Raw genomic sequence first — 15,418 nt, 5'->3', positions numbered from 1 at the left:
CCAGCTGAAAAATACTTAACACTAAACAAGACCTCTATTTTGCTGGCTAACATTTATCACTATATAACTAACTTTTGATGTGAAATTCTTTAATCCAACAGTCAAATTATTTAAAAAGAAAAGTGTTTAATGTAATGAAATGTCATTTTCTGGTTAAGCCCCGGAGGCTCCTTGGAGCTATCAGACTGATATACGCTATATTAGTGTATATCAGTTTGGGGCATCGGTCAATGGAGTCAGCCCTTCCCTCCTGGGGAGGGGAGCACGGACAAACGGCACGGCAGTAGTGAATGACGTTTGCTTGTTTGCTTGTTTCCTTATGTTTTGGGGGGGGGGTTCTGTCTCTCTGTTCGGTCTTCGGTTGCAATTTCTGGTTGCAAAGAACCAGGTGGAGTTCGTTTTATCATGCCACCTTTCTGGGTGCCCAACCCCTAACCACGATGTCAGATATGGAATGCTCCCAAACACATGGGGGTTTCCACAGACCATCGCTCCCTGTGCCTCTCTGAGAGGGAGGCCAGGTTCTAGTTTGTGGTCCCCGGTAGGTAGAACTCCATAGACTGATGCTCCAGACTAACATAGCGTATATCAGTCTGACAGCTCCAGGAAGCCAGAGGGGCTCCCCACAGAAAATATGCTAATATGGAAAATAAAAGTCATATGACATGTTGTATATATCAGTAAATACTTTAAACCTGTTATTATGATTCTAACCTCTTCACTTGGCCGTCCCTGTTTTCCACCTTGCCAAACGAAGTGTGGCATTCATTGCGTGTGCCATGACCAAAGAGTTGGGGACCAAAGAGAGCTCCATAACATGGGTGATGACAATATGGAACTCCCTTGTGCTGCAAAGGAAAAACAAAAAACTACATCAACCTTGAGTTATGATAGATATTAGTAAAGATGGATCTTTAATAACAATTCCTATATAAACATGCCAACAAATATTTAATTAAAGATAAATTTATTATATTTGCCAGCTTCACAGCTCGACTCTTACCTCTGCGTGCTGGCCAGGATTCAGTCGCTTGCCACATTCCTCACAACGCAGACAATTTGGATGCCAGTCAAATCCTAGCGATTGCTTTCTCTCCGCTAAAATGGTAGATGTTTCACAGTGATAAATTCTATAAAATCTGCTAGTTAATCTACGAGTTATAAAATTATGACAACCTAAAGATACTAGATACATAAACAAAAATCCATTAACTGGAAATATATATTATGGTACTGACATTGCAGAGTACATATACATAATAGTCCTAGCTAAATTGTAAGGTTCCTATTGTTATTAAAAAAAAGTAAGAATGCACATTGTACTTTTAAGGCCAAACTCATTTATGGCCAAAATTCTGTACTAAAGTTCATTGACCTATGAGAAGAATCTCCACAATAGTCTTTGTGAAATTATGTCATACAAACAAACTTACAAAGATACTAATGTACAGTGTACTGCGTTATATGGAGCATACCTGGAGAGGGTTCTAGGAGTTCTTCTACTCCCCGAGCCCGGCCTGAGGCCAGGCTCGACTTGTGATAAAGTCGTTATTGCAATTTCTGAGCTGAAATTATACACCTAAGTCTCATGTTCTATTTCAATATCTGTTGAAGGACACATATTTGAACTGAACTTCAACAAAGTTTCCTTAGCCTGAACGAAATTTTACATTATCATGCCCTTCCACTTAAATGACTTCAAATAAACCTAACATAAGCTAGAAGCTGGACAGTGCAGTATTGCAGAGTACAGTACAGAATTCCTAAAGTCACAGTGTACCAACTTTTAGTGGTTAGAAAACTCAGTAGGTTTACTGTGGTATACAGTATACCAAGCAATGATATTTTAATTATATTTTTTGGGCTTGCTTGATAAAACATTAAGTGTGGATAGATAGATACAAAACCTAATTAAACCAAGCTTAATTAGGTTTGACAGAGCATGGGCAGCTGTCTTGCCCCCACCATCTTTCTCTTCCTCACTATTAAAATCAAGATATGTATTCAAAATATATATTTTTAGTTTCTACATTTATAACAGTGGTGGACAAGGAATTTTACCTTCAGATTGCCACTTTTGTTGCAATATATATTAAAACATATACATTACAGTAACTGAATATTGTGATAAATATAATCTAATACATAAGTATTGTATGAAAACCTTAAGGTAAAATTGTCAGTCTTCAGCAACCTTACACCAGTGACTGGCCGAACATCAGATACCTTACCCTAGCAGTGTGTACCCTAGCATACTCTAATCCAATATTTTCACTAAGCTTTTCATATTCAATGACTTAGCTGTAGCTGGCCTAGAGAGCACAATATACATATTTTCCGACAACTTAGGAACAAAACAAGTAAGAAAATAAAACATGATTAGAAACTCTTGAGTAGAATTTAATTTAATAGGTAAGGTAAAGGTAATTATTTGGAGAAAGTGCTAAGCAAGTATGCAAGTTGCCGCATTCCTCACAATGCATTGTTGTCGCATGTTGCTGAATTCCTCACAGTATGACTACACAATATAGTAATTGGAAGAGATATGAAAACGTGATAAGAGCCGAGATAAAAAGACGAATTGAAACAGAAGTGCCAATAACAAATAGCTGATTATATGGCCAACAAAATGGTAATTCTGGGCCTAAATGCTTTCTCCATTGTTGTTATTTAGATATACAAAATGTTGTCCATTATTGCGAGGGAAAAGCAAAATTTACAGTTGTGTCAGGCATCCACGCACTGCTAAACTTTACCATACCATAGAAATAACATCACATGAGACCAGAAGGCATGGCAGGATGTGCAGAATACCCCCGTTAAAGAGCAGAGGTGCAACAGGTACTCTGAGAGAGAACTCTATCAACATCAGAGGCCCGAGACTGTTCAACACGCTTCCACTACACATAAGGGGCATAACTGGCCGACCCCTCACAGTGTTCAAGAGAGAACTATCAACATCAGAGGCCCGAGACTGTTCAACACGCTTCCACTACACATAAGGGACATAACTGGCCGACCCCTCACAGTGTTCAAGAGAGAACTATCAACATCAGAGGCCCGAGACTGTTCAACACGCTTCCACTACACATAAGGGGCATAACTGGCCGACCCCTCACAGTGTTCAAGAGAGAACTGGATAAGCACCTCCAAAGGATACCTGATCAACCAGGCTGTGACTCATACGTCAGGCTGCGAGCAGCCGCGTCCAACAGCCTGGTTGACCAGTCCAGCAACCAGGAGGCCTGGTCGACGACCGGACCACGGGGACGCTAAGCCCTGGAAGCACCTCAAGGTAACCTCAAGGTAAGGTAAGGTACCTTACGTAATTTAATAAGAGTCCAAGAGCCCTGAAAAATGCTATCAAAACAGGGCAAAATCCCAGATTATATAGCACCAGAAAATAACAGAGGTTGTTATACATTCTTTTCTCAGTAGTCCCACAAAATAGTCAGAATGCATTAGGAAGTGATGTGGTGGAGGCAGACTCCATACACTGTTTCATATGTAAATATGATAAAGCCCAATAAGCTCAGGAACCTGTACCAACTGATTGACAGTTGAGAGGTGGGACCTAAGAGCCAAAGCTCAACCCCCGCAAGCAGAATTGAGTGAGTACACAGATAATAAATGCACATCATATTATCTCAAATACATTACCTTAAATACCAATGTATCTGCACAAATATAAATTATTTCTGAAAACAATAATCATAAAATACACAAAATCAAATTATATTGTATTCTGAAACCCAACTTGAAAATAATACAGTAATATATATTCACTCAAGGGATGAATGTCACTGTCCAATAACTCATTTTCAGGACAAATTTGAATAAAAATTTTAGTACAGTACAGTATATTTATTGACAGCCTATTCAGTGAAGTTGAACCGCCTTCACCTCGACACAGTAAACTTGACACACTAAGACATTAAACTCAAAACTGTCTTAGGAATGTGAGAGTAAACTGTAAACATAGAAATAATAGATATTGCCCAAGGGGAACCCAAGGGTAGGCCAGAGGTAACCTCCTGCAAGGGAGGCCAGAGGTGACCCCCTCAAGGGAGGCCAGAGATTATCCCCCTCAAGGGAGGCCAGAGGTAACTCCCCCAAGGGAGGCCAGAGGTACCCCACTGCAAGGGAGGCCAGAGGTAACCCCCCCAAGGGAGGCTAGAGGTAACCCCTCCAAGGGAGGCTAGAGGTAACCCCCCCCCAGCAAGGGAGGCCAAAATGACTCCCTAAGGTGAAGCCAGAGATGATGCCCCCCAAAGGGAAGCCAGAGGTGATCCCCTCTTAAGGGAGACCAGAGGTAATCCCCTCAAGGGTGACCAAAGGTGACCTCTCTTAAGGGAGACCAGAGGTAACCCCCTCAAGGGTGGTCAGAGGTTATCTCCTTCATGAGAGGCCAGAGGTGACCCCCCTCCCAAGGGAGGCCAGAGGTGACCCTCCCCCCGAAGGGAGGCCAGAGGTGACCCTCCCCCCGAAGGGAGGCCAGAGGTGACCCGCCCTAGAGGCCACAAGGGTGTATCCTGCACCAACCACCTGTTCACGAGTGCCACTCACCAAAGTAGACTGGTCGACCACACTTCCTGCACTGCCACATCTTGAGAAGGTGTCAGGTGGTGAGCCTCAGCATCCTGCAAGTGGTCGCATCTCTCACTACCACCAGATGATTACAGAAACATCCCTCCACCTATGTAAACATTACGACGGGACGGCACCTCAAACTTCCGGGTCGTGTATTCTCGATCTTCAAATATGCTCTTGCAACTTTTAAAAGTAAAAAGACAAACCAATATAACGTTCAAATAGTTTTATTGAACACATACAATATTATCTGTTATATAAACTTTATTAAAACGGTATATTATGCGCAGATTACTACATTATGTAATCTGGACCAAAATTTGCAAACATTCCGGAGAGAAGCGTTCGCGAGCGACGTGAAGACGGATCATAGCACGCATGCACGCATCCGCGCGCGCGCACCTTTCAGGACACAATTGAGGACACTGCCTATGAGAGTCACTGTTCTCGTGGGTCTTACACTCTCAGGGGTCAGGAAACATGTTGGGCAAAGTTCAATCCCCCGACCGTCCACAAGTGGCTGGGCACCATTCCATCCCACCGTCCCATCCCAAATCCTTAGCCTGACCCCTTCCCAGTGTTATATAGTCGTAATGGTTTAGCACTTTCCCCTGATAATTCCTTCCCTGGAATATGACCCCCCAAATCGCTTAACAACCAGGTACCCATTCACCGTTGGATGAACAGAAGCTACAGTTAAGGACTGGCGCCCAGTCATTCCTCCCCCGGCCAGGATACAAACCCAGGCCAAATCGATCGCGAAGCACAAGGCGATTGTCTTACCGCAGCGCCACGGGGATAGCTATTCATATACATATTCATATTATTATTCAGATAATCGGTAGGAGCCGTGATGTGGATTCGAACCTACGCGATGTGTAGTCCCACTAACATTACATTTGATACATTACATTAGTGTGATTAGTCTGTGTTATTATTATTATTATTATAACCAAAACAGCAAAAAGAATGTTTTGTACATTTTGACACGGTAAACAGTACCTCCCCCCCCCCCCAACACACACGTGGTGATGGTGGACGCGGCCAACAGGGGGCCAGACACACACAGCACCGCCACTAACTGAGAGGGGAAATTCTGGTGTACTCGGGTAGGGGAAAAAACTCCGGTGGTGAGATCGCCCCGAAACAAACTAGTAGAGTATTTATACAGCCTAGCTCTCTCTCTCTCTCTCTCTCTCTCTCTCTCTCTCTCTCTCTCTCTCTCTCTCTCTCTCTCTCTCTCTCTCTCTCTCTCTCTCTCTCTCTCTCTAAACAACAGCACAGGTTTAGAGAATGGTAATAATCTTTCTTGACAAATTGATTAGTTCTTCAACCAGATGGGAGAGAGAGAGAGAGAGAGAGAGAGAGAGAGAGAGAGAGAGAGAGAGAGAGAGAGAGAGAGAGAGAGAGAGAGAGAGAGAGAGAGAGAGAGAGAGACCCGCACCTAAAAAAACAAATACAGTAGCTAAACTATCTATAAAGATATGGAATCTAGTTCCTGTGCTGAGGGGATTGAGCTACAAGGAAAGAGAGAGGAAACCTCACTAAAAACATGCGATGATGAGGAAGAGGGGGGACATGATGAAGACATAGAAGATTCTCAGGGAACAAATACAGCCAACAAACCACTTTTAAAGCTAAACATCACACACACACACACACACACACACACACACACACACACACAAAGGTTTGCCACCAGACTAGTACCCGAGCTGAGAGGTATGAGCTACGAGGAGAGACTACGGGAATTAAACCTCACTTCGCTGGAAGACAGAAGAGTTAGGGGGGACATGATCACCACATTCAAGATTCTGAAGGGGATTGATAGGGTAGATAAAGGCAGTCTATTTAACACAAGGGGAACACGCACAAGGGGACACAGGTGGAAACTGAGTGCCCAAATGAGCCACAGAGATATTAGAAAGAACTTTTTTAGTGTCAGAGTGGTTGACAAATGGAATGCATTAGGAAGTGATGTGGTGGAGGCTGACTCCATACACAGTTTCAAGTGTAGATATGACAGAGCCCGATAGGCTCAGGAACCTGTACACCTGTTGATTGACGGTTGAGAGGCGGGACCAAAGAGCCAGAGCTCAACCCCCGCAAACACAACTACGTGAGTACAACTAGGTGAGTACACACACACACACACACACACACACACACACAGTGTGTGACAAAGAAGTATGCGAGGAACTTAATAAGAAATTCCAGGAAGTCTTCACATTAGAGCAAGGAGAAGTTCCAGAGATAAGAGAAGGAATAGTTAACCAGACACCACTAGAGGAATTTAAATTACAAATGGAGATGTAAGGAAGCTTTTGCTAATGTTGGATGTGACAAAGGCCATAGGCCCGGGTGGAATATCGCCATGGATACTAAAGGAAGGAGCAGAAGCACTGTGCCTGCCACTCTCCACGGTGTATAATAAATCACTGGTAACAGGTGAACTGCCAAAAATCTGGAAGGCGGCAAACGTAGTCCCGATATACAAGAAGGGGGATAGACAGGAGGCACTGAACTACAGGCCAGTGTCCCTAACTTGCATACCATACAAGCTGATGGAGAAGATTGTGCGAAAAAAGCTAGTAGAACATCTGGAGCGAAGGAACTTTGTGACACAACACCAACATGGTTTCAGGGATGGCAAGTCATGCCTCACAGGGAGCCGGTCGGCCGAGCGGACAGCACACTGGACTTGTGATCCTGTGATCCCGGGTTCGATCCCAGGCGCCGGCGAGAAACAATGGGCAGAGTTTCTTTCACCCTATGCCCCTGTTACCTAGCAGTAAAATAGGTACCTGGGTGTTAGTCAGCTGTCACGGGCTGCTTCCTAGGGGTGGAGGCCTGGTCGAGGACCGGGCCGCGGGGACACTAAAGCCCCGAAATCATCTCAAGATGACCTGAAGATAACCTCACAGGATTAATTGAATTCTACGATCAGCCAACAAGAATCAAACAAGAAAGAGAGGGATGGGCAGACTGCATATTTTTGGATTGCCAGAAAGCTTTTGACACAGTGCCACACCAGAGACTAGTGCGAAAGCTGGAGATGCAGGCTGGAGTGAAAGGGAAGGTACTCCATTGGATAAGGGAGTACCTAAGTAAGAGAAGACAGCGAGTCACTGTGAGGGGTGAGGTCTCAGATTGGCGAGACGTCACTAGTCCCGCAGGGTTCAGTCCTTGGACCCATACTGTTTCTTATATATGTAAATGATCTCCCAGAGGATATAGAATCATTCCTCTCATTGTTTGCTGATGATACAAAAAATATGAGGAGGATTAAGACGGAGGAAGACAGTATGAGACTACAAGATGACCTAGATGAATGGTCCAACAAATGGCTACTAAGGTTCAACCCGAGTAAATGTAAGGTAATGAAACTAGGCAGTGGAAACTGGAGGCCAGACACAGGATACAGATTGGAAGATGAAGTCCTTCATGAAACGGACAGAGAGAAGGATCTAGGAATTGATATCACACCAAACCTGTCTCCTGAAGCCCACATAAAAAGAATAACGTCTGCGGCATATGCGAGGCTGGCTAACATCAGAACAGCGTTCAGGAACCTGTGTAAGGAATCATTCAGAATCTTGTACACCACATATGTAAGACCAATCCTGGAGTATGCGGCCCCAGCATGGAGCCCGTACCTTGTCAAGCACAAAACGAAGCTGGAAAAAGTCCAAAGGTATGCCACTAGACTAGTCCCAGAACTAAGAGGCATGAGTTACGAGGAAAGGCTGCGGGAAATGCACCTTACGACACTGGAAGACAGAAGAGTAAGGGGAGACATGATCACAACCTACAAAATCCTCAGAGGAATCGACCGGGTAAACAAGGATAAACTATTCAACACTGGTGGGACGCGAACAAGGGGACACAGGTGGAAACTGAGTACCCACATGAGCCACAGAGACGTTAGAAGGAACTTTTTCAGTGTCAGAGTAGTTAACGGATGGAATGCATTAGGCAGTGATGTGGTGGAGGCTGACTCCATACACAGTTTTAAATGTAGATATGATAGAGCCCAGTAGGCTCAGGAATCTGTACACCAGTTGATTGACAGTTGAGAGGTGGGACCAAAGAGCCAAAGCTCAACCCCCGCAAGCACAAATAGGTGAGTACAAATAGGTGAGTACACACACATACACACACACACATTGATTGGAAGAACAGAGACCCGCATGGAGGACCAGAAACATGGAGAGCTAAGCTGCTGGACGTGGCAACAAGAAACTTCCTAAGCCAGCACATCAAAGAGCCAACAAGAATGAGAGGAGAAGATGAACCAGCAATGCTTGATTTGATATTTACCCTAAATGAATGGGATATAAGGGAAGTTAAGATGGAAGCGCCCTTGGGAATGAGTGACCACAGTGTATTGAACTTTGAGTACCTGGTAGAGCTAGGACTTATCTCCCCCCAAAAAGAACTAGGAATCAAAAGGCTGGCATACCGAAAGGGGAATTATGAACAGATGAGAAGTTTCCTAAGTGAAATACCTTGGGACACAGACCTCAGAGACAAGTCTGTACAGGGTATGATGGACTATGTTACCCAAAAGTGTCAGGAGGCAGTAAACAGGTTCATCCCGGCCCAAAGGGAAAAATCCGAGAAGCAACAAAAGAATCCATGGTATAATAGGGCATGTATGGAAACGAAGAAACTGAACAAAAGGGCGTGGAGGAACTTCCGGAATAACAGAACACCAGAAAGCAGAGAGAGATACAAGAGAACAAGGAATGAGTACGTCAGGGTGAGAAGAGAAGCAGAGAAAAGTTTTGAAAATGATATAGCAAACAAAGCCAAGACCGAACCAAAGCTACTCCACAGTCACATCAGAAGGAAAACAACAGTGAAAGAACAGGTATTGAAACTTCGAACAGGCGAGGACGGGTATACTGAGAATGACAGAGAGGTGTGTGAAGAACTCAACAAGAGGTTCCAGGAGGTCTTCACAATAGAACAAGGTGAGGTCACTGTGCTAGGAGAAAGGGAGATAAACCAGGTGGACTTGGAAGAGTTTGAAATTACGAGAGAGGAGGTCAAGAGACACCTGCTGGATCTGGATATTAGAAAGGCTGTTGGTCCAGATGGGATCTCACCATGGATACTGAAAGAGTGTGCAGAGGCACTTTGCTTGCCACTCTCCATAGTGTATAGTAAGTCACTGGAGACAGGAGACCTACCAGAAATATGGAAGACGGCGAATGTGGTCCCAATATACAAAAAGGGCGACAGGCAAGAGGCACTGAACTACAGGCCAGTGTCCTTGACTTGTATACCATGCAAGGTGATGGAGAAGCCCGTGAGAAAAAACCTGGTAACACATCTGGAGAGAAGGGACTTCGTGACAAATCGCCAACATGGGTTCAGGGAGGGTAAATCTTGCCTTACAGGCTTGATAGAATTCTACGATCAGGTGACAAAGATTAAGCAAGAAAGAGAGGGCTGGGCGGACTGCATGTTCTTGGATTGTCGGAAAGCCTTTGACACAGTATCGCATAAGAGGCTGGTACATAAGCTGGAGAGACAGGCAGGTGTAGCTGGTAAGGTGCTCCAGTGGATATGGGAGTATCTAAGCAATAGGAAGCAGAGAGTTACGGTGAGGGGTGAGACCTCCGATTGGCGTGAAGTCACCAGTGGAGTCCCACAGGGCTCTGTACTCGGTCCTATCTTGTTTCTGATATATGTAAATGATCTCCCGGAGGGTATCGATTCATTTCTCTCAATGTTTGCGGACGATGCTAAAATTATGAGAAGGATTAAAACAGAAGAGGACTGTTTGAGGCTTCAAGAAGACCTAGACAAGCTGAAGGAATGGTCGAACAAATGGTTGTTAGAGTTTAACCCAACCAAATGTAATGTAATGAAGATAGGTGTAGGGAGCAGGAGGCCAGATACAAGGTATCATCTGGGAGAGGAAATTCTTCAGGAGTCAGAGAAGGAAAAAGACTTGGGGGTTGATATCACGCCAGACCTGTCTCCTGCAGCACATATCAAGCGGATAACATCAGCGGCATATGCCAGGCTGGCCAACATACGGACGGCATTCAGAAACTTGTGTAAAGAATCATTCAGAACTTTGTATACCACATATGTCAGGCCAATCCTGGAGTATGCAGCCCCAGCATGGAGTCCATATCTAGTCAAGGATAAGACTAAACTGGAAAAGGTTCAAAGGTTTGCCACCAGACTAGTACCCGAGCTGAGAGGTATGAGCTACGAGGAGAGACTACGGGAATTAAACCTCACTTCGCTGGAAGACAGAAGAGTTAGGGGGGACATGATCACCACATTCAAGATTCTGAAGGGAATTAATAGGGTAGATAAAGACAGTCTATTTAACACAAGGGGCACACGCACTAGGGGACACAGGTGGAAACTGAGTGCCCAAATGAGCCACAGAAATATTAGAAAGAACTTTTTTAGTGTCAGAGTGGTTGACAAATGGAATGCATTAGGGGGTGATGTGGTGGAGGCTGACTCCATACACAGTTTCAAGTGTAGATATGACAGAGCCCGATAGGCTCAGGAATCTGTACACCTGTTGATTGACGGTTGAGAGGCGGGACCAAAGAGCCAGAGCTCAACCCCCGCAAACACAACTAGGTGAGTACAACTAGGTGAGTACACACACACACACACACACACACACACACACACACACACACACACACACACACACACACACAGACACACACACACACACAGACACACACACACACAGACACACACACACACAGACACACACACACACACACACACAGACACACACACACACAGACACACACACACACAGACACACACACACACACACACACACACACACACACACACACACACAGACACACACACACACACACACACACACACACACACAGACACACACACACACACACACACACACACACACACACACACACACACACACACACAGACACACACACACACACACACACACACACACACACACACAGACACACACACACACACACACACACACACACACACACACACACACACACACACACAGACACACACACAGACACACACACACACACACACACACACACACACACACACACACACACACACACACACAGACACACACACACACACCCACACACACACAGACACACACACACACACACACACACACACACACACACACACACACACACACACACACACACAGACACACACACAGACACACACACACACACACACACACACACACACAGACACACACACACACACACACACACACACACACACACACACACACAGACACACACAGACACACACACACACACACACACACACAGACACACACACACACACACACACACACACACACACACACACACACACACACACACAGACACACAGACACACACACACACACACACACACACACACACACACACACACACAGACACACACACACACACACACACACACACACAGACACACAGACACACACACACACACACACACACACACACACACACACACACACACACCTGCCATTCTGAATGTCTTTGGCATTTAACGTGTAAATTAAAACAAACTAATTACAAACAATATACTAGGCAGACAAACAATATACTAGGCAGACAAACAATATACTAGGCAGACAAACAATATACTAGGCAGACAAACAATACACTAGGCAGACAAACAATATACTAGGCAGACAAACAATACACTAGGCAGACAAACAATATACTAGGCAGACAAACAATACACTAGGCAGACAAACAATACACTAGGCAGACAAACAATACACTAGGCAGACAAACAATACACTAGGCAGACAAACAATATACTAGGCAGACAAACAATATACTAGGCAGACAAACAATACACTAGGCAGACAAACAATACACTAGACAGACAAACAATACACTAGGCAGACAAACAATACACTAGGCAGACAAACAATACACTAGGCAGACAAACAATACACTAGGCAGACAAACAATACACTAGGCAGACAAACAATACACTAGACAGACAAACAATACACTAGGCAGACAAACAATACACTAGGCAGACAAACAATACACTAGGCAGACAAACAATACACTAGGCAGACAAACAATACACTAGGCAGACAAACAATATACTAGGCAGACAAACAATACACTAGGCAGACAAACAATACACTAGGCAGACAAACAATACACTAGGCAGACAAACAATATACTAGGCAGACAAACAATACACTAGGCAGACAAACAATACACTAGGCAGACAAACAATACACTAGGCAGACAAACAATATACTAGGCAGACAAACAATACACTAGGCAGACAAACAATATACTAGGCAGACAAACAATATACTAGGCAGACAAACAATACACTAGGCAGACAAACAATACACTAGACAAACAAGAACACACAACAAATACAACCTAGAGAAGGCAGCGGCCATCTTGTCAAGACACAGGCAGCAAGTGGTCAGTTTCGTACACGGCCACTTCTCTCGCAAGAGACATTGCACTACTGTATATTGGTGTATTTTCTTGTATGATACAGTCGTTTATCGTATACTGACACTGAGTATTATACACGCGCGTGTGTGTGTATAGGTGTATGTGATGGTGTATAATTGTGTATGGTTACTGTGACACTGTATTATTATACACTAGTGTTGTATGCTGTATTATCATACATGTGTTGTATGGGGATGTCACCAAGATATACATGAGTAACAGACTGGTGGTGTACACTGTTAGGGTGTACATGCCTGGTGGTGTACACTGTTGGGGTGTTCATGACTGGTGGTGTACACTGTTGGGGTGTACATGCCTGGTGGTGTACACTGTTGGGGTGTTCATGACTGGTGGTGTACACTGTTGGGGTGTACATGACTGGTGGTGTACACTGTTGGGGTGTACACTGTTGGGGTGTACATGACTGGTGGTGTACACTGTTAGGGTGTACATGCCTGGTGGTGTACACTGTTTGGGTGTACACTGTTGGGGTGTACATGACTGGTGGTGTACACTGTTGGGGTGTACATGCCTGGTGGTGTACACTGTTTGGGTGTACACTGTTGGGGTGTACATGACTGGTGGTGTACACTGTTGGGGTGTACATGACTGGTGGTGTACACTGTTGGGGTGTACACTGTTGGGGTGTACATGACTGGTGGTGTACACTGTTAGGGTGTACATGCCTGGTGGTGTACACTGTTTGGGTGTACACTGTTGGGGTGTACATGACTGGTGGTGTACACTGTTGGGGTGTACATGACTGGTGGTGTACACTGTTGGGGTGTACATGACTGGTGGTGTACACTGTTGGGGTGTACATGCCTGGTGGTGTACACTGTTGGGGTGTACATGACTGGTGGTGTACACTGTTGGGGTGTACATGCCTGGTGGTGTACACTGTTGGGGTGTACACTGTTGTGGGTGTACATGACTGGTGATGTACACTGTTTGGGTGTACATGACTTATGATGTACACATTAGTGATGTGGACTGTACACCCTGGTGATGTACACACAGGCTGGTGTACACCCTGGTGACGTACACACAGGCTGGTGTACACCCTAGTGACGTACACACAGGCTGGTGTACACCCTGGTGACGTACACACAGGCTGGTGTACACCCTGGTGACGTACACACAGGCTGGTGTGCACCCTGGTGACGTACACACAGGCTGGTGTGCACCCTGGTGACGTACACACAGGCTGGTGTGCACCCTGGTGACGTACACACAGGCTGGTGTACACCCTGGTGACGTACACACAGGCTGGTGTACACCCTGGTGACGTACACACAGGCTGGTGTATACCCTGGTGACGTACACACAGGCTGGTGTATACCCTGGTGACGTACACACAGGCTGGTGTACACCCTGGTGACGTACACACAGGCTGGTGTACACCCTGGTGACGTACACACAGGCTGGTGTACACCCTGGTGACGTACACACAGGCTGGTGTACACCCTGGTGACGTACATACAGGCTGGTGTACACCCTGGTGACGTACACACAGGCTGGTGTACACCCTGGTGACGTACACACAGGCTGGTGTACACCCTGGTGACGTACACACAAGGTAGTGTACACCCTGGTGACGTACACACAGGGTGGTGTACACCCTGGTGACGTACACACAGGCTGGTGTACACCCTGGTGACGTACACACAAGGTAGTGTACACCCTGGTGACGTACACACAGGCTGGTGTACACCCTGGTGACGTACACACAGGCTGGTGTGCACCCTGGTGACGTACACACAGGCTGGTGTACACCCTGGTGACGTACACACAGGCTGGTGTACACCCTGGTGACGTACACACAGGCTGGTGTACACCCTGGTGACGTACACACAGGCTGGTGTACACCCTGGTGACGTACACACAGGCTGGTGTACACCCTGGTGACGTACACACAGGCTGGTGTACACCCTGGTGACGTACATACAGGCTGGTGTACACCCTGGTGACGTACACACAGGCTGGTGTACACCCTGGTGACGTACACACAGGCTGGTGTACACCCTGGTGACGTACACACAAGGTAGTGTACACCCTGGTGACGTACACACAGGGTGGTGTACACCCTGGTGACGTACACACAGGCTGGTGTACACCCTGGTGACGTACACACAAGGTAGTGTACACCCTGGTGACGTACACACAGGCTGGTGTACACCCTGGTGACGTACACACAGGCTGGTGTACATCCTGGTGACGTACACACAAGGTAGTGTACACCCTGGTGACGTACACACAGGGTGGTGTACACCCTGGTGACGTACACACAGGCTGGTGTACACCCTGGTGACGTACAC

General features: G+C 45.8%; 2 protein-coding genes across 4 annotated transcripts in view; one reads left to right on the top strand and one right to left on the bottom strand.

The window, feature by feature from the left end:
- LOC123758317 (syndecan) overlaps window positions 1–15,418 on the top strand; it is a 453,223-nt gene that overhangs the window by 134,655 nt on the left and 303,150 nt on the right. The window lies entirely within an intron of this gene.
- Rassf (Ras association family member) overlaps window positions 1–15,418 on the bottom strand; it is a 45,464-nt gene that overhangs the window by 11,375 nt on the left and 18,671 nt on the right. For 2 of the 3 annotated variants that reach the window (XM_045742548.2, XM_045742547.2), the window contains exons 2-4: window positions 4,567–4,773; window positions 1,004–1,098; window positions 715–848 (exon numbers count right to left, since the gene is read on the bottom strand). In XM_045742548.2, coding sequence (XP_045598504.1) covers window positions 715–848; window positions 1,004–1,098; window positions 4,567–4,606 — 269 coding nt within the window. In that variant the 5' untranslated portion in view covers window positions 4,607–4,773. The remainder of the gene's footprint in view (window positions 1–714; window positions 849–1,003; window positions 1,099–4,566; window positions 4,774–15,418) is intronic. The other variant, XM_069322611.1, reaches the window with a different exon arrangement.

Source organism: Procambarus clarkii, chromosome 11 (genome assembly GCF_040958095.1).
Source record: "Procambarus clarkii isolate CNS0578487 chromosome 11, FALCON_Pclarkii_2.0, whole genome shotgun sequence".
Taxonomy (NCBI): Eukaryota; Metazoa; Arthropoda; class Malacostraca; order Decapoda; family Cambaridae; genus Procambarus; species Procambarus clarkii.
Note: the sequence above shows the minus strand (reverse complement) of the source record. Positions and strands in the feature narration are given on the sequence as shown.